This window comes from Vollenhovia emeryi, unplaced genomic scaffold (assembly GCF_000949405.1).
Source record: "Vollenhovia emeryi isolate VEMERY1.0 unplaced genomic scaffold, V.emery_V1.0 DF939145.1, whole genome shotgun sequence".
Taxonomy (NCBI): Eukaryota; Metazoa; Arthropoda; class Insecta; order Hymenoptera; family Formicidae; genus Vollenhovia; species Vollenhovia emeryi.
This window is the reverse complement of record NW_011967221.1, coordinates 1,643,914-1,669,121: the sequence shown is the minus strand read 5'-3', so window position 1 is coordinate 1,669,121 and position 25,208 is coordinate 1,643,914. Positions and strand designations below refer to the sequence as shown.

General features: G+C 41.5%; 2 protein-coding genes across 2 annotated transcripts in view; one reads left to right on the top strand and one right to left on the bottom strand.

The window, feature by feature from the left end:
• The window catches only part of LOC105566336 (photoreceptor-specific nuclear receptor-like), a 31,747-nt gene that overhangs the window by 1,471 nt on the left and 5,068 nt on the right, over nucleotides 1–25,208 (bottom strand). Inside the window, exons 3-8 of the mRNA XM_012020251.1 lie at nucleotides 19,562–19,970; nucleotides 13,881–13,984; nucleotides 9,226–9,340; nucleotides 1,975–2,093; nucleotides 951–1,162; nucleotides 19–307 (exon numbers count right to left, since the gene is read on the bottom strand). Coding sequence (XP_011875641.1) covers nucleotides 19–307; nucleotides 951–1,162; nucleotides 1,975–2,093; nucleotides 9,226–9,340; nucleotides 13,881–13,984; nucleotides 19,562–19,970 — 1,248 coding nt within the window. The remainder of the gene's footprint in view (nucleotides 1–18; nucleotides 308–950; nucleotides 1,163–1,974; nucleotides 2,094–9,225; nucleotides 9,341–13,880; nucleotides 13,985–19,561; nucleotides 19,971–25,208) is intronic.
• Nucleotides 2,082–3,754, top strand: LOC105566335 (centrosomal protein of 78 kDa-like). The gene has a single exon (XM_012020250.1). It carries the CDS (start codon nucleotides 3,030–3,032, stop codon nucleotides 3,306–3,308), a length of 279 nt encoding a protein of 92 aa, XP_011875640.1. The 5' UTR covers nucleotides 2,082–3,029; the 3' UTR covers nucleotides 3,309–3,754.

Below are 25,208 nucleotides of genomic sequence, written 5' to 3'. Positions count from 1 at the left end.
AAATCGAGAATTGCCAACCTGGGCGGAAGAGAACGATGGCCTTCATGCAGGCGAATTCCGCAGGATCAACCATGACCGCCTTGTATCTCTGCAGGGTGTCATGCAAGTGTCTGACGTCCGCTGCCACTTGGCTGGGCTTTCCCGTAGTGGTTTGCAGATGCAGCCCCGAGTGCGGATGCGTATGAGGCGAGAGGGTCAAAGCGGTTAGCTCGGCGGCGCTGAAGAGAGGCGAAGATTCGAGCGGCAGACACCATTGAACAGCGTTTAATAGGAATAGCTCCGACCAAACTTCTTCCAACAATATTACCTGCGTAATAAAAACGCGCTTACGGTATTATTTAACTGTATCGTTAACTCTTTTCAGAACACTACACAGAGAGAAAAAATAGTCATTTTTGGACCCAACCATATTTTTTATAATTCCTCCAACGTAAGTTATGGTTGACCTAACAATGTAATAGTTCTCATAACCACAATATTGGTCCATGCAACTTATAATATGGTTGTCATAAACCAAAACGAGCTTTTAATTTAGTAATATACAATAATTGTATTGTAAAATATTGTAAAATAAAAAACGTAATTGGAAGAATTATAAAAATATGGTTGGGTCCAAAAATGACTATTTTTTTCTCTCTGTGTATTTTAATTATGTTTGACTTTTCCTATAATATATCTGATAATTATATTGTAAGATTTGAAATATAATAATTAAATCGCTATACTGATATCCTATTTTTCATTTTGCTGTAATGAATACATACGTAGGCTAGCCTGATTAATTCTCAATAGCTTCCACCGTTGCGATTACTGCTTATCAACGTCCAAATAAATTCTCGAATGAAAACACGCAAAATATGCATAACATATTTACATTAAATTAATAATAAATACATACATATTGAGATGAACAAGTGAATCTCGATCGATGAATTCGATTGAATTGTTACCTGATCTCTGAATGGCAGACCAGCGAAGGAGGGAAGATTCTTCGCCCATTTGACTGCCATAAAGAGTAATCTCGCACTGGTCTCGTAAACCGTTTCGGCACTCGCTGGTGAATATAACGACGGCAGCACCGGTGGAAGCTGCGTGCATCCGCTTCGCTGAGGCGTCAGCGGCTCCTCGTTCGTTACATCTATGCTATCCTCGGATGCGTTTCCTATTCAGACGTAAATCTCTTTCTTCACCCAAATATAGTTTCCATAACAGCTGTGATAATGACGAATAACTAAATAGCGAATTCGGTTGCTTGTACTAAGTGCGCACTAAGGCAGCAAAAAATAATTTCTTTAAAGAACAAGAAGACTTATTTTACATGCCTGGTAGCAGACTAGTCAGAATAAGTATTATAAATAAATTATCTTTTGTGAAACGTATAACTGCAAAGAAAACTATAAATATGTTTCTCACTGTATTTTTCACGCTTGTCTCATGTTTTTCTATAGAAAATTATTAGGCTCATCGATTTTTGCTTACGCCCGCAATATATGTACACTATGATCCTAATCACTTTTATTTTAATATAAAAAAAAATTAATGTTTTTTAAAAATCCACAAACCCGAAAAAGAGTCAAAATTTTATCATCCGCCGCCATCTTCAGCCGCCATTTTCTTAAAACTTTTTTCTTACTAATTATCGTGGTAAAGACGATAATTACATTCATAACCAAACCAATCAAACCAACTGATACTACCTTACGAATTTTAAGAAGGATAGGACAGAGAAAATTAATAAATTTTATTATAAAAATAAATCATAATTTAATTTTTTCTGTCATAAAATAATAACAATAAAACTCTATGTAAGAGAACAAGTTTTTCGTTTCTCCCAAAAATTCCCTAAAATATGAGAGTAAGAAGTCTGATTTATTCTTTCTAAATAAGTCTAAATTGAGTTCTCTAGACCAGAATATACCCTGTTAATGAATTTTTGGAAACACAAAAATTGCATTAAATTCAGAACTTGCGTACCATCCTCGTTGTCCTGCCGAGGTGGCGTTGCCGCGTTGTTCGTGGAATTTGTCGTCGGTGCGACTGTAGGCAGAGGTAGTGGCGTGGTATATCTCGCCATGGCTAAAGACACCGGTGGCCTGAGCAATAATTAGCGATAAAAGAATTTAAATATACATATATAGATATCTGAATAATAAAAAATGATTACAATTTACACAACTGTACATATTCAATTATTATTTACAACTTGTATTAATACGTTCCGTTAAATTTGCTGGAACTTAATTTCAGCCTGTGAAAATCTGAAAGAGATAGCGCACAAAGATGCATCGTACATATTTCGAAAATATTTATTTTTAAATAATATCATTGTAATATTCTTTAAATTAAAGAATAACAGAAACTCTCTGATTCCAAGAATTGCTGGAATTACAAGTTGGACACATTATAAATTTCCAAGTACAAACTCGATCCGACAATAAATCCAAGTATGTATGTAAATATATACATACATACATACAACGATTGCAAGCAACGATATCTTCAGTCCGCTCGTGCACGTATTTTCGTTTTGTAGGTTCGTCTTCCGCGCACATTTTATATCGATTCCGCAGGGATATTTTACATCGATTTCAGATAGGTAGACCGGCAAGCAACGATCGCGATCAACGGGAAAAGCGATCGTAGGGGAGACGTCGTCGATGCCTTCTTAAAATACTTCTTTTAATGAGTCCAATGCTCGCATTCCCGGCAATCGTTTCTATGCAAATCTGATGGTATACAGATGACGTTTCGCGGTAAGATCGCGGTTGATCCTCAAGTAAAGCAGCAACGGCAAAGGTAAACGCTTATCCCTCGACGGCGTTGCGTCTCAAACGTATCTTGGTATCTGGGACGCAAAGCGTCTAGAAATGCGACTATTTTACGCGAGCGACGGAGGAGCAAATCTGATGACATGTTGAATCGCAGTAACAGACGGGGCTATTCATAATTCTGGGGGCGAAATCACCGGCACCATTACGACGCTCAAGAGTAAAGTTCCGTCGCGACACCGACGGAAGATCGATGCCGCTATGCCGGCCTCGCCGGCCTCGCCGGCCTCGCGGAAAATGGCAATTCCGGCCGGCAGGAACTTTGCCAGCTGCTACATGGAGCTGTGTAAGCAACAACGATTACGACCATTGCCGGTGATATGTGTAACTCTGCCGCACAGTCTGGACTTCACTACCGATCGCATCAAGATGGACGACTGGGGACCGATCCTGAATTCCCTTTCTCTCGACCGCTCGCTCAAATCCATCAGCGTGCATAGCAGGTTGCAAATCGATATTAGTCCGTTGATCTTTATGTAGTGTCGTTCAAAGTGTCATTTGACACGTAATAGCCGTATCACGCTAGCGGTTCGCGTTGCCGTTGCCGTTGGCTGCTGCGTCTCGACCAATCAGAGAATACTTTGCTATTCTCTGATTGGTCGAGAATACTTTGCTATTCTCTGATTGGTCGAGACGCAGCAGCCAATGGCAACGCCAACGGCAACGCCAACGCGAACCGCTAGTGTGATACGGCTATTAGACAATTTCTCTTAAATGAAATTGTTTCTTTATTTTAAATTTGTACTCTTCTTGAAAAATTCATATATCCTAAGGTTGCAAGCAAATTTTTTGGAAATTTCACTAAAACAGACGTTGTCGAACTTGTCATACACATCTATGCTGTCAATCTCTGTCAGGTATCAATGTCGCAAACCGTTGGAAGAGATAAATTCGGAGGACAAGGCGCGAGCGATGGGTAAGGCTCCGGTGGTTCTCACGCGTTACCTACTGGAGTGGCTGTCGCAGAGCATCGGCCAGTGCGTGAGAAATTCGTCCAGTCTGACACATTTAGAACTCGAGGGCATCCCCTTTCCACCGGATTGCATCGCGGTGCTCTGCGTCGGCTTGTCGGGGACGCAGACCTTACATCATCTGTCTCTTCGACGTTGCTACATCGGCGACAACGGTTGCGAGCTGATATGCCGTACGATAGCGGACATTCGTAGCGTTAGGTCACTGAATCTCAGTTACTGCGACCTCACGTCGAGCAGCGGTAGTGCGTTAGCGTACGCGCTCTCAAGGCAGAAACTCGCGTTGTACCACGACACTTGGATGCAATCTCTGAGGTATCGCGAGCCCAACTTCGAGACGATGCCGGGGCTACGTCGGCTGACCCTAAACGACAATCCGCATTTGGGTAACTGTGCCGTGAGGGAAATAATCGAGGCAATACGCGATAGTTTGTGGATGAAAGGGTTAGATCTTCAGCATTGCGGTCTGACGGAGCAGATCGGCGCGGATTTGCTGAACCTACTCGATCAGAACAACACGCTGGCGGTGCTTGACGTGAGGAAAAACGTGAACCTGAACGACGAGCTCGCAATGGAAGTGATGCGAAGGCTGGTGAAGAATGATGTCGAAGGAAAGTCGGAATACAAGTGGATGGGATTGGCGCCAAAGGATAAGAGGATCGCGTCGGCTGATACTCGAAGAGGCGAGTACGAGAATACGAGCACGAAGCCTTTGCGAGCACAAAGTGCCTTTACTAAGTACGCGAAGCGACCGTCCCAGGTGGTGCAACCAAGACGAACAGTCCCGATGTCGCTTCTGCCGACCAAGATAAAGATTCGAACACCCTCACCGCCAGTTCGCGACATTCAGCAACGCGATTCAATGCACTCGCAGACGATCGACAACATACAAACAATACCCAAAGTCTCCCTTCACTTGGATCTTCGATCTCGTATAAAGCCCGCGAATCGCGTCGATTGTGACGTAGGAGTACAATCGGAATCCAAAGATATCGCACGATGCTCCGACGGGGCAAGCCTGAAAAGCTTCAATTCGGCCAAAATGGACGTTGGCACGCAGAGCGTGGACCAGCAAGACGATTCGGAAGAAATTCAACGTATCCTCGGACAATTGGCGGAAGCCCAAGCGAAACACGAACGTCTTTTAGAGGAGAACAAACGAGCCGATCTTCTGCTCGCTGAAGAACGAGAGCGACGCGAAGCCGCCGAGAAGGGTCTGCGATTGTTGCAAAATAACGTGGCCAAGCTGGAATGCGCTCTGAAAAAGAAGGAGAACGAAACCAGAGGTTATCTGCTAGTCAGCCAGCAGTCCTTGGACGAGATATGCCTGTCCTTTGATCGACTTCTGGAGCTGCTGGAGAACGTCGCGGGCAAATATCCCTCCGACAGGACGGGTTTGCAGCAGATCGCGAGCGCGGACATCAAGCGACGTTTGACATCCGCCATTAGGCAGACCAAGTCGGAGAATCTGAAGCGGGGCAACAAGGTGGACATCGAGTTGCCGCAGTACGTTGTGGACAGTGCGCGAAAATTGGTCAAGTCCGAGAGCGACGTAAGATCGACTATGCCGATCCCGGTGACGCATCTCGAGAAGAAGATCGGCGAGTGTCCGGAGAGCAGTGAGCAGCGCTATCGATGTCGCGACGCCGATAAGCCGATGACGTCCGTCGATCGAGCTCGCGCGATTTTCGCAAGCATCGTTAGCGGCGAGTCTGTGCTTAACTTCTGCTAGGCCGATCAGTCGATTGAGCTCGGCAATCGTGCAAAGACAGTCGAATACTGGGGCCTAACTTTAGAGGTTTCACACGTCGAATGTATATATACATATTTTGTATATGTTTATATTATACATGCATACATTACGTGCGGGGGATGCACGCACACACCGCGTTTAGATCTTCCATTAGCAAAGGGATATTCCGATTCCTCAGCGCAATTTCTCCGTTATGGACTCGTTTCAATCGGAACATAAACTTGTAAGTGATGCCGTAAAAGCGCGTAAAAGGACCCTTCTTTAGACATTTATTAATAGACGTCTTTTATATTTTGATGTGTTATTTGAGAAGTAAATAATTTTTATTTCTATTCCAATATATACATATATATGTATACGAAATTACATTTGGGCTCGCAAAATTGATAACAGAGCTGAGTAAAGTTAAGATTACGACTCTCTTTTTGTTCATTGAAATATCTATAATTACTTGATCATATTCTATGACTACGCGGTGACGACCCGGGCATTGTAAGAAGATGCACTGATTTCTATTGTATCGCATTTAATCGCCAGGTATTTTCGAGGTAAAACGAAAGTGATGGGTGACGCGACACTGGGAAATTGAATAGCGGTAAATAATCGGGATAACCATTGGATTAAGAATATCCTTTTAGATAAACTTTGACAAAGTGTATAATCCACGGTCCGCAACGTCGCGGCTAATCAGGAAGATCGATTGCTCACGCGACGAAAAACGTACAATATTCGAACTCATTTATAGCTATATTTTTTCTTAATGCGTTATTGTACATGGAATAAATATTGCTTATTATTTCCGTAGAACTTTCGTCGAACATTTTTTGTCGCGAGGGAGTAAAATAATTCTTTCAAATTGCAATTCGCACAATATCTTCCTTTTATCGCCCTCGGACGTCTAGGTGAAGCATTATAGCCCGTTTATAACTGTAACAATAATCTCGAATCACCGTTAATTTATGTGTAATTATAGATTCTGATGTCATTGACGATTATATACGCGTGTCTGCTCCGGTGCGGGTTTCAAAGCTTCATGTTTACGCGATCGAATGGTTGATTTTAGTAGAAACGATCTCTCTCTCTCTCTCTCTCTCTCTCTCTCTCTCTCCTCTCTCTCTCTCCTCTCATGAATCGTACTGGATTGTTGCGTGGAGCCAAATAGACGAAGTGTGAATTGTTTTATGACAACAGATTATATATCCATTTACGTAAATACGAAATTGCGAATCCTCGCATTGACATAGATATCCATCTGATTATCAACGACGCTCTATTCCAATTGTATTAAATTCTTGATGAAAATTCTCTATACGCCAATTAAAATCTTGCATCGATTACGCAAGTAAAAGAAAATAGAAAAAAAGGAGTTTTTGTCTATTTCGTATTAAAACGTGAAGTTCTCCCTTGCAAATTTGACGAGATTGACTGACTCGACCTATCGATTAAAGGGTCCTTCTTGACATACTACTTTTCGATTTTCAATTCTTTAAATTTTTTTAAATATTTGTGAATATAACAAAGGATTCAAATTTATTTGAGAAGACGTCTGTATCGCGGAAAGATTGGTTGTTTGTGTAACGCACGTGGTATTATAACTCGCCGAGAACAACGCGCTGCGCCGCTCCGCGCCGCACCGCCGGGACGCCGGCCGTCGCTTTTAACGTTCACCCCTTGGTGCTCTATGGATTTTCCATTACTTCCAACCTGGACAGCCGGTTACCTGAAAAACGCTACGCCTACTCGGGCTGCTAGTCAAAGGTAATTTTTCATGATAGATCACGCTCGGCGTGTCGCTCACAACGGCGAAAGGTAAGCCTGGTGCGCAGCAGAAGATCAAACGTGCCAACAACGTCGTCGGCCCTCGTTGCTCTTATCGTTGCACCAAGTCGACAAGTAACTATCGATTGTCGGCTGCTGTTCTCTAATCGACCATGTCTAAGTTGAAATTTCGTAGAGCCTTTGTGACGCGATTCGCAAGTGTGCGGCCAACATTCAACACTCTTGCCCTTTCGACGTAATCGCGTCCCGAGAGCTTCAAATACATTCCTAAGATACTGTCGCCATCGATTCGTGCGAATGTCTTGGTCGCATTAATTAACTCAGCATTATTTCTTGATGAGATTTTATTCGATATTGTTCGATATATTCCACCCTTTCTTCCGCTTTTCTTGTAAATCATTGATTTCTAATGTTGAACGATTAGGGTAAAGGCAGGTATTATGGCCATAGTTTTGATTTGAGGTCATAATTTTCAAACCGCTGGTTTTTTTATTTTGTCACTTTCTGAAATTCTAGTGTATTTAATAAGCTTTGATGACAAAATGTTTTGATCAATTAAAATCTATCCATATTCGAAGAAAAAAAAAAGAATCTGAAAGTATGCGTTTTGGCCATATTAAATTTGGGGTGGATAATATGGCCAACTATAAAAAAAGTGTACAAAACAGTAATATTTTGCAAAAGTGAGGTATTTACTTTAATCGTAAAGTATTACTTTAATCGTACAGAACATAAACTTTGAAATATTTTAAACATACACTGAAAAAAATTTCTGGTTGAATATGCACGAATCAGATAATTCCTTTAGGATTTACCAGAATTCTTTTAGGATTTACCAGAATTTCTGTAGGATTACAGGAATTCTGGTAAATCCTAAAGGAATTCTGGTTGAATATGGACGAATCAGATAATTCCTTTAGGATTTACCAGAATTCTTTTAGGATTTACCAGAATTTCTGTAGGATTACAGGAATTCTGGTAAATCCTAAAGGAATTCTGGTAAATCCTAAAGGAATTATCTGATTCGTCCATATTCAACCAGAAATTTTTTTCAGTGTACGAGTACACATTTAAGAAATGTGTATGTGTATGTCCACTCTCTCTACGTAACGCCGTGTTTATTAATAAATTGTGAGAAATAACTATTTTCTTTCTTCGCTGTTATCACTCTCAGCACTGGCGTACTCTACACTCTGTTGTACTCGCTGGCCATAGTAGCTACCTTTGTCGCTGGCCATATTAGCCGCCGAGCATACATTTAATAATGTGCATTATAATTATCAAAATAATGGGCAAAGCACGATAAATTTATTATAAAAATATAGCCAAGGCTTAGGTTTTGAAATGTGTAATGAGAAAAGCCAAAATTATTTTGTTCTAATTTGAAAATCTTACTTACAATTAGTTGGAAGTGCCATGTCTCACTTTGACGTGTATATTTTGATGGTTATGGAGAACAATGAAGCACCAAACCACAAATAACAACAAAATAGAGAGATTTTTGTTACCAAACTTCAAGAATAGCTACAATAATTGGTTTTTATACATTATTGATGTTTATCAATGTTTAGAATATTTAATACGGGCGTTGTGGCCATATTACCCGCTCTCTAAAAGTCAATCAGTGGATTATCACTGAAAACAGTGAATAGTCACTAATTTGCAGTTATAAATATGCTACTGAAAATTGCAGTGCTATACTTATAACTGTAAATCAGTGACTATTCACTGTTATCAATGACAACCCACTGATTGACTTTTAGAGAGCGCCTGGCCATAATGCCTGCCTTTACCCTATATCAAAGAAGCATATCGATATATCCACGTTAAGTAGACCAAGGAATGAATTGGTAACTAATAGTAAAAAGAAAGGCGATAAATGATGATTACTTACCCGAAGACGCCTACGGCGACGGCGGCTTCGCGCAGCGCTCGTTCTTGGTCCATTTCAACAAGTGCTTCCGGTCTGATGGTGGCAGTGTTCCTTGGCTGTCGTTCATTCTGAACAGCTGTAATTTGTTATTTTCTCGTGTGCGTATACCATACATATACATCTCCAAGACAAACGATACCTATATATACAGGACGATTCAGAAATACTTGTATAAACTTTGGGGATTAATTCTCCACACTTGACCAAGAAAAACTGTCATATACGCATACGTTCGGGAACACCTGCTTTCACAGCAAACTGATGACGGGTGTAAAGTTTTCTTGGTAGCGCACGCTCGCCTTCAATGTATAATGCCTACATTGTCAGGCAGTCTTGTTGATAACATTAATTGAACACGGCAATTGATTGGGTCAACAATAAGTTATTGTACCTCGAAAACCAAGCATTGAATATAATCTTTAGATTATAAGGCATAAACCAGGCACTTCCGGACATGTGTATACATTTTTCTTGTTTAGGCGTGAACTACTATGAATCGTTATGCAACGATGGAGAGGAGATGGCGAATAAAATGAGCGTGGTATTGGCGAAACTCGTATTTCGTTAAAAACCAAATCGGTTTTTTTTCTGACTGATTGATAACGAGAGAAATCAGAGCGCGCGGTGAAACTTCTACGATGAGCATTCGTCGACCGCTTTTTTTTTCATTTTTTTTAAATATTCTTTTTCGGGAAAAAAAACGACGACCTCGAGCGAGAACATGTTGTAAACGGCAACGCGGTCGGCGAACAATAGAAGCATTGTGCCGCTCGTCAAATTTGCGGATGATTGAAATATTATTGAAATATTAGTCGAGCGGATTCACGGGGAGAAGGAGGCGGGGAATGAGCGGGAGTTTGCGGTTGTCTGCCGCCCTCTCGTCAAACTCACGTAACGCCACGTTATGTCACGCCGGCGACCTGCGTCTGACACGTGTGAATTCAACAGGGCACGCAGCAAGCCGGCGCCGACGCTTATTGTTTGCAGTACGTAACGCGGCGTACGACCGTCCAAGGATTTCATTTACTGACCATCCGTGCGCGAGAAGACGAAAAAAAAAAACTCTCTTCGATGATGAAGACGATGAAAATAATTAACATGTTTTTATATTAACAAGTACATTGTACACGATTGGCTGCAAACAGGCTTTTCGGAACAAAGATATCACGGCATGTTTTTACGACAATGGGGCGATAGCACGAAGGGCAATCGTAAAGAATTCCGTTTACGTGATGTAACACTCACAGTTTCTTCGCATCTTTCATAGATCGTCTACAAAAAACCGCTTACTGGTTCTTTTACATTTTCGTCAAAGAAAATTCAAATCGTCCGTGTCACCCTGTGTAAAAAACGAATCGCATGTGATACCTTGCGCTGCGGTTCTGTTTCTCTAAAATATTCCGTAAATAACTTGCAAGAAATAGACGATCGCAATGGTTAACGCGAAAGAGCCGACGGCTTTTTTTTATTCATGCGAGCCAATCAAGCGCATTTGCAAGCTCACGCTCGTGCGGTTCGCCGCGGCGCGCCAACGGTGCTCGTTCTCTTCGTCGCCGCCGTAAACACTGCGGTCGTTAGCGACGGTCGCGTGGCCCCCGACGAATCCCCGAAGGGTTAATTGGAGGAAATAAACGTATGCAACGTGCGGCCGACCGCCCGATGCGCACGCGGAGACTCCGGTCGCGACCCTTCGGCCGCCACCCTGCGACCCCCGTTCGCGACTTCACCGGCGGAGATAAGCGGAAAGGACGAAGGACGAACGGAGTAACGTCGGCGTGAGGGTTGCTCTCCCGCGGAGCGGCGACGATGCAAATGAGAGAAACAATCTGCACGGGGGCGTTTGCGCGTCCTGGTGCGAGAATCCGCGCGAAAAGTGTTACGAGGGATAACAATAAAACTACACTTGTGAATATGAGCGAGACGTTCTTAATGATTGTTAGCGTCAAAAATTGTCGACCTTCATAGTCCATTCGACATGATTGCAAATATCGAACTGAGTAATACTGTTTTTCTTTTCTCTACATTTTATTTGAGATTTACATTGCGCGCCGAAACGCGCCACTTTGTCATTAATTAATTTATGAATATTTATGCCTCGATTATTGAGAATATATTTAAGGGAGCGATAGTAATTTTTTAAACGTTCTTAGAGGACAGAATTGTAAGAAGGATTTATTATCCACTTGTGTTAAGGATTAAGTAAAACTAATGATGAAAAATCCTACACACAACAGTGACCAAAGGGGTTGTTAGCTAAAAGAGCGAGGAAGAAATCGGGGAAAGGGGTGTACGGGGAGCAGGGTGGCCTTTCCCAGCGAGTTGCATGCAAATTAAACGGAAACAGAGCGTACGGGGCGTTTATCTTTTCTGGTGCGAGACACGCCGCGCGAGAACGGCCAGAGGTGGCGAGGAGAAAGGGAGAGAAGAAACGGAGGCCCGACGGAGCAAGAGGACCCCATTAAGCCGCCCAGCAGGTTGCACGCCGGAGGTAAAGCGAGCCGACACGCTTTTTATTATTACGAAATTACTGCGCGCCCGTTGCCGGGCCGCTGCTAAAAGGGAAGCCGGGAAAAATTGCGCCCGGCTTGGTGGCAATGAGTGCCCTAATCGCGCGTCCATTAAAGCACGGCGGACGCCACGAGTCTCCTTTTCGGCGCATGTGACACGACAGCGTGTCTTTCATGCGCGATAATACGGCTCGTCGCCGGTCGTCCTCCCCGTGCAAACTCGAGGAGCCAGAGCTTGCGAGGAGTAGTAAGAATTTCGCGTCACCCAGTGAGAAATGATTCGTCGAGCGATGTCAAAACGACGTCGAATCGACATCGACGCCGTCAAATTGACGTCGATTCGACATCGTTTCGACATCGATCGACGAATCATTTCTCACTGGGCAGGCATTTACATTAGTCGTGATTTTACTTTCTGATGTACAGTCGTGGACAGAACGGTTGAGATACTTTTTTTTTCTTTTAAATGAGTTTAGGGACGCACATTTGGATTCATTGTCAGAATTAGTGTGTTCCGGCAAGACACCGCTACTATAGCGCTACGGTAGCGCTACACGAGTGCGTTTCGGCAAAACTTTCCGCTACGGCTGTAGCGGTTGCCATTTTTCATAATTGGTCAAGGATTGCTAGGAACAATGTGTCATTTATGCGCCAATCCTCAATATATTTTCCATTCTGTTCGTTTCAATCAATTGGTAAACGCGACTCTTGCAATTAAAATACAATTTTGAGATTATGCGCGCTAATGCAAGTACAGCGCCGCAAAACAATTGTTGCAAAAAGAGCTGCAGCGCTACGGTAGCACATGTCTTGCCGGAACGCACTCAATGAGAACCACCACCTTCCTTCAGTGGATAGTTATGATATCGTCAAATTTCCATATACATTGTGCATACTATAGTAGTAGTTGAAGTATAGTATTAGCATAAAGTAGTAGTTCTCATTCAGAATCTAAATGCGCGTTCCTAAACTCACTTATAAAAGAAGAATTGCATTCTGTTCACAACTGCATCTAGATATCTCGTTGATTTATATTTTCGCGTGCGTATCTTGTCGTTTCTAATTACGTATTTCCCGCGGCATTCTTATGCTCAAATTACTGACACGTTTTACCAATCAATTGTCGCATTTAATAACGTTACGTTTCATAAACTTTAATTTTAATTTCCTTTGTTCTTTTATCCTTCCTCCCCCGCTCCCCCCCCCCCTCTCTCTCTCTCTCGATTTTGCTCAAAAAGAAAGAACCGGTCGATCAATTGATCAGAATGACATGTTGGTATCGCCTCGCGTCGATCACCGTCGTAAAGATATTGGGATCCCATCGCAAGTTCCCGAGACATTGTCGCCGAATGGGAGTTATGGATCCGGCGGATTATCCATTTTCGTGGGTAATGCCGGAATCAATCAGCGGCGGGAAAGCGGAATTCGGGCGGACCCTTTATGTTCGCGACATAAATAACTGGATAAAGGACGGGGCGAGGTTGTACAGGCGGAAGTCTAGCTGCTCCGAACAGCCTCCGATTCAACTCTTAATGCTTCCCGGCAAGACACGGGCGCGCACCTGTCTCTCCGTCTTCCGCTTGTTCTTCCCTTCCTGCGCTTTCGCTTCGGCCCTCAGCGCTGATAACTTTCTTATTGCCAAACTCGATGTCGCAAGGGGAGATCCTTCCGATTGAATCGAATCGCGTCGCAATAACGCGTCGATTTTTATCCGGAAAATAGCGTACGTCTATTCGGAACTCACCGTACGACACGGACTTTCTTAGACTCTTAATCTTCGTTATTTTTATCAATTATTTTTTATACATGTTGTATCGGACAAGAAAATGCGACTTCTTGAATATACCTTTTGTTTTTTAAATATTATTATATTTTAAGTTTTTGGTACTGAGTATATCTTCTAATCTATAAATGCAATTGTTAAAGTTTGATTATTTATAAAAGTTACGTGTGCTTTTGTATTTACGCGATATATTCCTGATTTTTCTCGATTTTTATCCCCCCCGCCCCTCTTTCTCTCTCTTTGCTTGCGTAATTATTTTTGAATGTAATTTCGGATTTCAAATTTCATAGTACTTAAAGCAGTTGAGAATACACGTTGTCACTCACCATCTTTATTCATTCCCATTTGCATACATTTCTTCAGACGACAAGCCTGGCACTGATTTCGATGTGCCTTGTCTACAACGCATCTTCCGGTACCAGCTTGACATCTGTATAAAAAGATGTAACATTCATTGATCATACATACATTTTTAACATATATAAAATATTACAAATCTTCTATTTTCCCGGTTAACCCTTTCAGGGACAGTGGGAAGTGTACTTCCTACATATTCTTCTTTAGTTTTTGTACACTACTTATATATTTTATAATAACTGTGCAAAAGTTTCACTTTGTTAGGCTTCCAAGAACCCAACCTTCGTAATGACGAGTATAATTTGTATTAATTAATTCAAAGCTGTCGGTGTTAGTACACAGTTTATAACGAAGAAAACCTGTTTTTTTTCAAGTTATATTAGGCTACTTGTAAATGGGAAGAGCTAGGATGCTGAATATCCCCAGATAGCACAAGATACTCCTAAGAACATTTTAAGAATATTTTGCATATTTTATGTAAATATATGGTATTTTCTTACATTTCTTTTATATCATAAGCAGTGAAAAATGATTTAATTAATTATATGCATTCTTATATTTTATATTATATAATATTCTTCAAGAATATTTGGAATATCCCCCATGGAAAAATATCCATGTAAAAATATATTCAAAAATATATGTAATATATTACATTCGATTGAAATATTCTGAAACTGAATTCTGAAGAATATTTGCACTCCAGAAGAATATTCATAGAACTGTGTGTGCTATCTGGGTTTTTATACATAAATTAGACATTAAGTTAGAGCGGATCGCAGCAATACGAGGGATTTATAGGGAGATTCGAGTGGCGTTGCGTAAAAATTTTCGGATCCCGTTCGAATCACAGCGGTTTTATATTCGCGCTGTGTAACAAGGGAAGGAAAATAGAACTCCTTTAAGGTCGCGCAACGAAGTGGCGGGGGCGCTGTCGCTGAATTGGACGAGATTAAGAGGGATAAGAAGAAGGTACGTGACCCCGGACAGTCACCTCTTTACGTTAGTCAGCTCGGAGGGATAACCGGGTTAGCCCAACAATGAAAGTAATCGAATTTAACACCATCTCCCGAAGAGTGCGCACCCGGATTTCCGACAAGTGCGGCCGAATTTCTCCGACTTGTCGCGAGAGACAAGAGCTACGGAGTTACGACGATTGTTGATGAAACGTCGTCGTCAAGGATCGATCGGTCGATCCCGCGCGGAATGACGAATTCGTTAGATTACCGCTGTATGAACTTCAAATAACGATTTTTACCAGCGGAAATTTAGGTATGTAAGAGGAGACGAGTTCTAACAATTAATATCAGATGTATAATTCTATGCGATTTTTACACATTTGCAATAAGTATAGTATAAATATAACGTAGCTCCCTCTTTCTCGGAGCGGATTATTTGAAAAATTATGAATTCTCACCTCCGCGCGTGCTCTTTAGCAGTAATAAATTTCTATTTTTTACATCTATTTTTTACATCGATTATTTATAATCCTCCCCGATGCGTTATACGACTTAGCACGCATCGTTTATCCCCTCTTAGCATTCATAACATCACGTTACATCAGAAAGATCGTTTAACGGAGGCTTATTGGTTAAAGGGTTACGACGCGCCTGTCGCTCCACTGACGACATCAGCAGCAATAAACAACATATTCAGCGCATCGACGACATGCGTCCGACAACGCGAAGTAGGGCGATCGACGGGCGTGATAACCGGCAGCACATGCTTCCGGTAATTCAATGAGGCGAACAATGCCGGCCGCTCTTAGAACAGAGAGATGCGTAAATAAATGTATGATATGCTTCTGAAGGGTGAATACAGGAGAGGGGGCCCGCGCGGGAGGGGCGCCGGTCTCGCGCCCTGCGGATCCGCTGGGGTGTGAACGCAAATCAATTTGCACGGCGCACCCCCCGCTGACGCGGCGCGGCGGCACCACGCCGCGTCGGGGCGAGGGACCGGCCCGGCCTGTGGGCCCTCGGCCCTACAACGCCTCAGGATAAGATAGCGCTCGCTTCCTTGTGACTGACATTTGTTAAAATCGCGCTAACGGCGGTTCAGCGACGGCCGTTGGCAGAAAGCTCTCGGTATTAATTCTCGCGGCGCGTGCACTTTACGTAATAAGTGCGATCCAGCCGATTGAGCCTACAACATTGTATTTCGTCGCTGTTGCAAAATGTGGTAAAATGCAGAACCGATACGATAAAATTAATCTAATAATAAAAGTAAAATAATAAAACCGCTTGTTGGGGGATGCTGGAGTGATTCTGCACTTTTTGCACCTCTTGCTCCTAGAACTGTTAATTCATGAAAACATTTGTGCAATATGCAAATTATGTAGCTTTTGTGTACAAAGTTGAAATTAAGTTTAGAAGCCTGACAAGAAATCTATTTACTCAAATAAGTCATAAGTCATAGGTTATCTAACCATATGGGTGAGATATGGGTTTCTTTTTAGGCTTTTAAACTTATAGTCCCAATGACACCAGGGCTATTCTCTGATTTAGTCCGAATAGAAGGATACTTTCGATCTGTACGCATAAGCCTTGTAATTTTTGTATTACACAAATGTTTTCATGACTTGACCGTTCTAGATGCAAAATGTGCATAAGGTGCACAATCACTCCAGCATCCCCTGTGGCTCCAATCGGTCCGGCCTGTAAGACCTTATAGAAAATTTAATTCGAGACAAAAAATTCCCAACCAAATTTTAATACATTGCAAATAGGAATTTCTTTTTTTGAATGCCTTTTTTTTAACAAAAAAAGGTATTGAAACAAAAGTTGTAGAGAATGAAGTTTCAAATGAGACTAAAATATTGCTATTATACATTTCATAGGCCTTGAAATAATTAGTTTTAAATGTACAAAAAAAGTGTGTAAAAAAATGTTCTTTCAATTATCGACGGTAGAGCTTTTTAAAAATACTCATTATTTGCGCTGTTGTGACCTTATAACTAATTTCTGATCTTGCGTGTTGGTTATTTCACTAAAAAAATGCAATCATGATAGAAGTATGAAAGAACAGCAGGAGATAGGAAGGAAGTGAAATAAAAAGAAAATACTTTGTGGTAAAAAAAAACATATACTTTTCTAACTATTTCCTGCACAAATCGTGACTTTAGAGGTTTTTAGGCCCCCAACTTCTTGAGGAAGCTTTTCTCAGCTCATACTTATAGGAAATTTTTTGTTCAGAATTAAATTTTTTATAAGTTTTCCCAGCCTGACCGGAACGATTAGGGTAACTCTGTATAAGGTCAGATCGCAAACATCAATAATTATCAGTTGAGGAAAAACATTTTTATATTATCGATACTCGAAAAATCTTGAATAAATCAGGGTTGATCTTCCACGTTAACTGCACTATGTATTAAAAAATATATATTTAAATGCGTATAAGAATATTTATGTGTATCAGCATATTACTTTGCATATCGCAAAGTACGATGTCTTTTTAAAGAGTTTTTAGAGTATCAAAGGTTTATTAAACGACCTAACTATAGATATTCTTTCGCTACACCGTGACGCACTATGTTGGTTATCTGTACCAACGAACGACATTTAATTTTATCGTTGGCGAAAATGGAAGGACGAGAGGACGTCGTTTTGCCCTCGCCGGGCAGTTATAACGCGGTAAAGACTGAAGAGCCTCCGCACAGATAACCAATTATCCGCGGTGAGGGGAACGAGATGCGACAGATGCGTCCCGACGCGATGCGCCGCGATGGCGTGCCGTCCACAATCGCCGGATTAGCGCAAATCCTCGCGGATCGGTTAGATGCAATTAAGTGTATCGTGCGTGGATGAGAACGGCCGAAATGCACGGGCTCTCCCGCGGGGCTTGCACTTGAACTCTTGCACCCAAATGTCGCTACTCCAACAAAGGCCGCGCCTTTTATCTTCCTTGCCTCTCTGCGATCGTGTTCGGGAGCGAATCTCTCGACGTATCGCGTTATCAAGACAATCGGTTGTACACTAAACGTTGTTCCTTTCTTTATTTACTAACTAAAGTACCACCTTTAAACACTTTTGTCAGTCAAAATGAAGCGAGAACGCTTTTCGAGAAGTCATGCTTTTTGGACGAAACTTAAACGAATTCTGTTCAGTGGAAGAGTGACGCAAGTGCCCGTTGACTGGATTTTTGTAATTACATTTATAACGCTGTTATGGATAAAAGCACATATACGTTTTCTAGTTAAAAAATTATAAAAACACAAAAAACTCATATTTTTTTACCTGTGTCACTGATCTCGCGCAGGAATATGTTATAAACAAATGAGGTTTAAGTGTTTTTCGGCTTTATTGCGAAATCTATAATCATGAAAGTACATAATTTTTGGTCTAACTGTTAACAATATGATTATATATGTATTTGTAGGCAACCTTTAAAAAACTTTTATATAGTTTTCAATTTGCGGATTTCATATATTTTTTACAATGAAAATAAATTGCGTAGAGTTTTACAATTGAAGAGGTGGGTTGCATCGATGACCGCTGGTACCATCCGGGGTTAATATCGAGTTAAGCATCGATCGGAGCCATGTGGGCCAAGTTGAGTGAACTCATCCTAATGCCAGGCCAGAACGTGGGATGGTATAATGTCGAATCCGCCGGGGCCCATCGAGAGCTAACCCAAGAGCCACCGCCGCCGCCGCCGTCGCATCGGCGACGAGTTATACCCGGGAACCGAGCCGGTGGCAAAGCCGGTAGCGCTCGTACGCGAGCAACTATTACTGTCCCCCGGGAACGACCATCCATCTCCATCGAATCCCTCTCACGCGCGAGCCGGAATCGGCCGTCCCGGCCTCGCTCGTCCCGCTCGATCCGCGCTGGGGACACGTAGGTGCGCGCGGCACTCGATACGCGAGCTATTAACCCTCCGTGCGGGCGTGCTTTTTGAAAAATAAACAGGCTCGGCTTCGTGACCGAAATGCAAAGCGGCGTCGCGCCCGACGAGGGCCGAGGCCGCGGAGTTTACGATTCTTTCCCCGTCACAGACTGTTAACGAGTGCGTCGATGAACTATCGCGAGGGACGTTTGACCGTGACGAATATCGTTATCCGCTCGCGGATGCGCTGCCTCGCCCGATGCTGCTCTCCTATCGTGCAATGTCCTCTATCGTAGAAAAAGAAATCGCGCGTTCGTTCAACTTGCTCGATCAAAATTCTGCAGCCGCGAAGACTATGTACACGCACCGGCATAAATGCTGTCCCTATCCTTGTGAGGTCCACGCACACAACTAGAGTCCCTGTAGTTGTGTGCGTGCACCTCACAAGGATAGGGACAGCATTTATGCCGGTGCGTCTACACCCGCGCTACTTGTTACATTGCGATTAGAATTATAGTGAGGAATTGAGACGTCGTTGGATGAATAATAATTAATCCCAATTATATTCCCCGTGCAGATGCAGCGTTAATAATGTAGACGCACACGCAGCAGATGAGCGACTGTTGCCTAAATTAAATCAACCCGAGCTCATTTGGCGCAGACTTCTAAAGACTTGTGAATCCGCGAATGTGCTCGCTTTCTACAGCGCGATAAACCCGAAACAAACCACTAGGAAATCTTGATCCAGCAATTTAATTTTTAACACAATCTCTGTATGTCCAGACGATACGTTCCGATTGGAGAAACTGCGAAAATTTCGACTCACCTGTATATCAGCTTTCGTCGAACGCTCCTCTTGAAAAAGCCACTGCAGCCGTTGCAGGCAAGTATTCCGTAATGTTTGCCGGAGCTGGTGTCGCCGCAGACCACGCATATCAGTCCGAGGCTACGGGGCGGTTTACTACCATGCTGCGGCTGCTGCGGCTGTTGCTGCTGCTGTTGCTGCTGCTGATGCTGCACCTGACCGAGCAAGTGCGGGTGACCGTTTCCGAGCGCGGTCAGATATGGCGAGCGAGCCAGAGGAAAGTCCGTCGGCATTCCTCTACAAAGGGGTACCGGACATTCCTGGACCGACCGGGAGGCGTAAGGATCGTGGCTGGACGTGGAACCCGTCGCACCCAGAGGACTGTAACGCTCCGGTAGACCCGGGGAAATGACGCTGCTCTCGCCGGAGTCTGGAAAGTAAGTGTTCGTTTATTGTATAAGCTTTGCAACAAAAGACCCGAAGGACAGAGACAAACACGTTATGATATAATTATATGGGACTGTTGAATAACGTAAGTTTGTTTAACCTTTCAATGTTTATTTTATTATGTAATAAATGAATTATTTATTATATATAAAATATAATATATATTACCACTGTATGTCACAAAATTTGATAATAAAAAGACTTGCTTGATATAAACGGGGCGAAGTCCATCATCTACATAATCGTATAAGTGAATATACATGTTATACTATTCTGTAGAATCATAAAAAATCTTCGGCAAAAAATTCTTGTAAAAAATGATTGTACCGAGATAATTTGCCATCGACAAACTATTGTCGTACTCTTCAGCGTCAACAGTCATGAATTATTTTCCTTGGAGTCTCCTTCCAGACTTTGCACAATTGCAAACATTGCGATTCAACGAGAGTCTTTTAATTTTCTTGGAGGATCAAAGCGCTATTGTAATTCGACCGATTGTAATTTCCGCTTCAAATTTTCTCATTTCACATTAAAACGTCGAATAATTTCGTACTTTCATTAAATGCATTTGTAGAGGTATTTGCATGCAAAATACAAATGTAAAATGAAATTGGAATTGTTAATAATATTAGTTTGATCCTTGCGCAACTTAATTGAAAATATCGCTCGATTGTTAAATTACCTCGCGCTTATCTGTGATTATAACTTTAATTACAGTTTTAATTATAACGAGCTTCAATTTAGCTGAATTATACTTATGGCATTTACATATTTCTATTAATTTAATCCTTTACATTTTCAACGAGACAGAAAGGCAACAGTTTTCAACATCACAATTTTGCTACAACTTTGTGCACAGTATAAAAATTAGTTTTATTTATTATATATTATATAATCACTTTATATTGGACGAAAATCGATATAATTCTTTGTGGACCGCAATCTCGCGATCCAGCGGGAAAAGATAAAATTATATCATCTTCCCAATTGCAATATCATATCTACTGTGTGGTATAAAACATCCAAACTGTGGCAATTCATTATCTTTTTCGGTCGCAAAATCGTTTCCTTGGCGATGCCACGAAGGACCCGAGATTTACGATCAAAGTATCATTTTTCCAGAATCAATTTGGCGTTTTCATTGTGATCAGCCGACTGTTACTTTCGGCTTAATCCTAGAAATCTCTTTCGCACGTTCGAACGATCAGCCCCAGCCAGAGCAGGTCGAAAAGTCCTCGCTACATTGATTGATTTCGGAGAACGAGGGTCGTCGGACACTGCAATCGCGTATAAAATAATTGCGCGCCGCTAAACCGTACGCTATCCATCGTAAAGATCGCGCGACTCGCCTTGCATGTTATTCATACTCAATCGGCGTTCGACATCATCTTGAACTGATAATTGGAAATTGAAAATGCTCTCGTAAAACTCGATGAAGACGATCCTAAAGAGCTGCCGTCCTTTTTCTCGGGATGACAAGTCGGGTCGACACCCTCGTGTTATGTAACAACGATTAAATTTCATAACGATATCTGTGTATAGATGATGATTTGGGGATGCTGGAGTGATTCTACATCTTTTGTTCCTAGAACTGTCAATTCAAGAAAACATTTGTATAATCCACAAATTGTATAGTACGTTTTTGTGTACAGACCGACAGTGTTCCACCATTCAGACTGAATCAGACAACAGCGTGGTATCATTAAAATTAAGTTTAGAAGCCTAATAAGAAATCTATATTCACTTATGAGTTTGCAATTATGTTATAGGTTACCTAAACTTTAACTTATTTAAATGAATGAATTTCTTTTTAAGAGAATCCCTCAGCCATCTTTTTTACTGTCACAGTCAAACATATTTTTTGAGCTTGTAATTTCTTTTTATTAGCTTTTATGCATAAAATAATACTAGGATAAGTTGCGCATCACTGTGCGTGACTACTTCTTGTATTTTTTACAAACCGTGATGGTTGTAAACTCCAGATGATTAAGAATTTGTAAAAAATTGTAAACTGCTTCTCACATATATAAAATTTAAATAAACATTGTTCTGAGTTTGTTACCGAGGATAACCAAATTAAACGTTATACGTATTTACGTATAAAATTGATTTTGAGATTAACAGACATTTTGGATCAGTTTGTAAATCGGCCATTAACTTATTTTTGTGCTTTGCTTATAACGAGCGCTTTCTTTCCTGCAATAAATTCTTTGATTTGAATTAAAACGGAACTTTGAAATTAGCGAACGACGAGACATGTTAACTTATCAATTGTCAAAGACTCGTGATTGCTAACTAGCGGTTTATGGCGATTATATTTGATAAACGACCGGGCACAACGAAGTTGTTTCGCGCAGACGCTATCTAGACATCATCCCGCTCTCAATCCGCACGGTAATTCTCAAACGGATTTTATCTGACCCCGCGGCATTAACGAGGCCGAAACGAGTTTTCGATCGAGTTCGGGGACGGCCGACAAATACGATTCCGGCGAGATCTCGCGCCTCACTGAGGACACCGGCGTGACTAATAAAGTCGAGCCGAGCAGAGAAGCGAAATCGCATTTCGTTGATCGCGCAGATGTTCATCGCCATAGCGCACGCGACTTTTCCGCTGAAATCTATTTATCGTATTGGCAACGCATTGCACTCGGCGTACTCGAGAAGCTCACCTCTTTCGTCGCACTTTTCGCTGTCTATTTCCGGAGGCTGCAATCGCGTTTTTAGAAAAGTGGAATTTGATTGAAACAGATTTGCCGCTGGACGTGAATGAAAATAAGACTGCGCGCAATCTGTCAGAAAATGAAGTTTAATCGCAACACGGTAACTTGAATACACTTACGCTAAATGAAGACGTTTAAAAAAAGTATGTGACCCAGTTATTATGTATAAAGATTTCTGAGTGATATCCGTTCTGATTATGGGAATATAATTACCGGAAAAAATTGCGATAGATTGTAGAAATTTCAAATAACTTCGCTGCAGGTCGATGACGCGCGCTACAGGAATCGTCCCTTCATTTATTCGACATAAATATTTATATTTGTGTATTCTTACTTCCTGAGCTTTTTCCAAACTCATTTCCCGATGTAAATACTGTTTGTCCTCGCGATCCATCCTGTAAGCCTTCGGGGATGCGAAGGAGGAACGGAGATTCCCGTGGGACGCTAGAAGCCATCGAATACAGTAACTTTGCCGTCTCGTGCCGTCTCAGAAAAAGAAATACCCTACTGTTGCCAAAATCTCTCTTCTCAACGTGATCTCTCGGAAACCTAAACCCTATCTACGAATACGCTCACTGTTCGGACAATCCGGATTGTCAAATCGCATCGCTTCCGATCGTTATCAAATCACGTCGGGACAGGCGGCCGATGTCAGTCTTATTAATTCAACTCACGTGACTTTGTACGAGCGTACAGGCTTTTCGATCTCGTTAACACATCCTCCCCCTCCCTAATCCTGTCGATTACGAGAATATATTCTGATTTAATCTTCGGAGCATCGAAGGCTCGATCTATTCGACGATAACGTCGAGATGTGATCGGTAATTGTTTTTTCATTCGTGAAAAATCGGCGATAGGCGTATAATCATCGATTAGTATTGTTTTGATCTTTGTGTTTGGTTTACGTGCGTTACATAACTGGAATATAGAAGATAATTATAAGATCGTTACGCTCCATTTTCGCAATTGTATACGTATAGTGTATGTTATAAAATACACGCACTTACGTATACGCGCGTTCGCAAATTACGGCATTAGGCTGATCAAATCTTGTCGCGGTGCAATCTGTCGGCCGCGCGGGGTTAACTGAGAGGAGAAAAATGACAGTCCAATATAAAATACACACCCGCTATAAGCCACCCGCGCCGAGAGTAACGCACGCAAAAGCAGGGGCGTCAAATTTCATTAGCATATCAATGCTGGCGGATGGCAAGGCGCCACCTGCGCCCCCGTATTATGGGATCATCGGGAAAAGCGAGAGGGGGTCGTTGCCAGTGCGGCCAGGGGTTGCATTAGTTGGAGAGATCAGAAAAAGTGGTTTGTCCCCCCCCCCCTTTCGATACATTCCTTGCTAATTTCACCTAATCGTTAGCGCATCGCGAACGCACCGGTAGTGAACGTTTCTTACGATTTTGCTAGTATTACTGAAAAAAAAGTAACAAGTCTTATCGAATGAAATTGCAAGCGTAATTCTTATAAAAGATTCACAGTGAAAATTATAAGTAGCTATTGTTGCAAGATAAATGTACGGAAAGAAATGTTTTACTGACGTAGATATACGTATACAAATTAAACTGGATACAGATCGGAAAATAATTATGTTGGACCATCAAAATAATTATGTATGACGTTCAAGTATCACACACTGATAGAAAAATGTGTAGTATTTGAAACTATAATTGCATAGTAAAAGAATTATTATAGTCAGAAATATCATTTTTATAGTAATTATTACTATAATATTAGTATAATAGCAACCATATAGACGCGGTGATGCCGCCTATTTAAAAAATTTACTATAAAATATAAGCTTTTGACTATTATTCTATTAAAATATCCAGGTAATAAATAGTAAATGAGGTAATTATTTTTATGTAGTAAATACAATCACAATAATCGTAAATTTAACTACATTTCTATCCACTTTACTAATCACATAGTAAACAAAAGTGAAGTGGTTCGGAATGTGAGGGACGCGCGGTATAAGACTTTCTCGTAAGAAGAAAACCGCACAGGGTGTTATAAATACGGATAAGTTTATACATTCGTATAAGATTACTTATATTTTCTTTGAAAGATGCTTTCTTGTATTATTCTGCATGAGTGCAAAGTGATGTAACCAATGAACATAGTGAACGCAATGTATATATAATAAAAGGCAGGGAATATTTCTTCCAATACAAATACGATTATTACTATTACATATAGTTATTTGAAATTTTACTCGTGGTTGTTATTGCAATATTTATAGTACACCTTACCAAATAAAAAGCTCGTTTTGGTTTACGACCTAACCATCTCATAAGTTGCATGGATCAAAAAATATTGTGTCTATGAGAACTATAATACATTGTTAGGTCAACCAGAACTTACGTAATTGGAAGAATTATAAAAATGTGATTGGCTCTAAAATGACTGTAAATTATAGATTGTGGTAACTGCAACCATTTTTTTCTGCCAGTATAATTCTACAAGAAATTTTGACATTGGGATGCTGGA

What these genes read in the sequence shown, in the direction of transcription:
- LOC105566335 (XM_012020250.1), top strand. Translation starts at nt 3,030, where the DNA reads ATGCCGGCCTCGCCGGCCTCGCCGGCCTCGCGGAAAATGGCAATTCCG.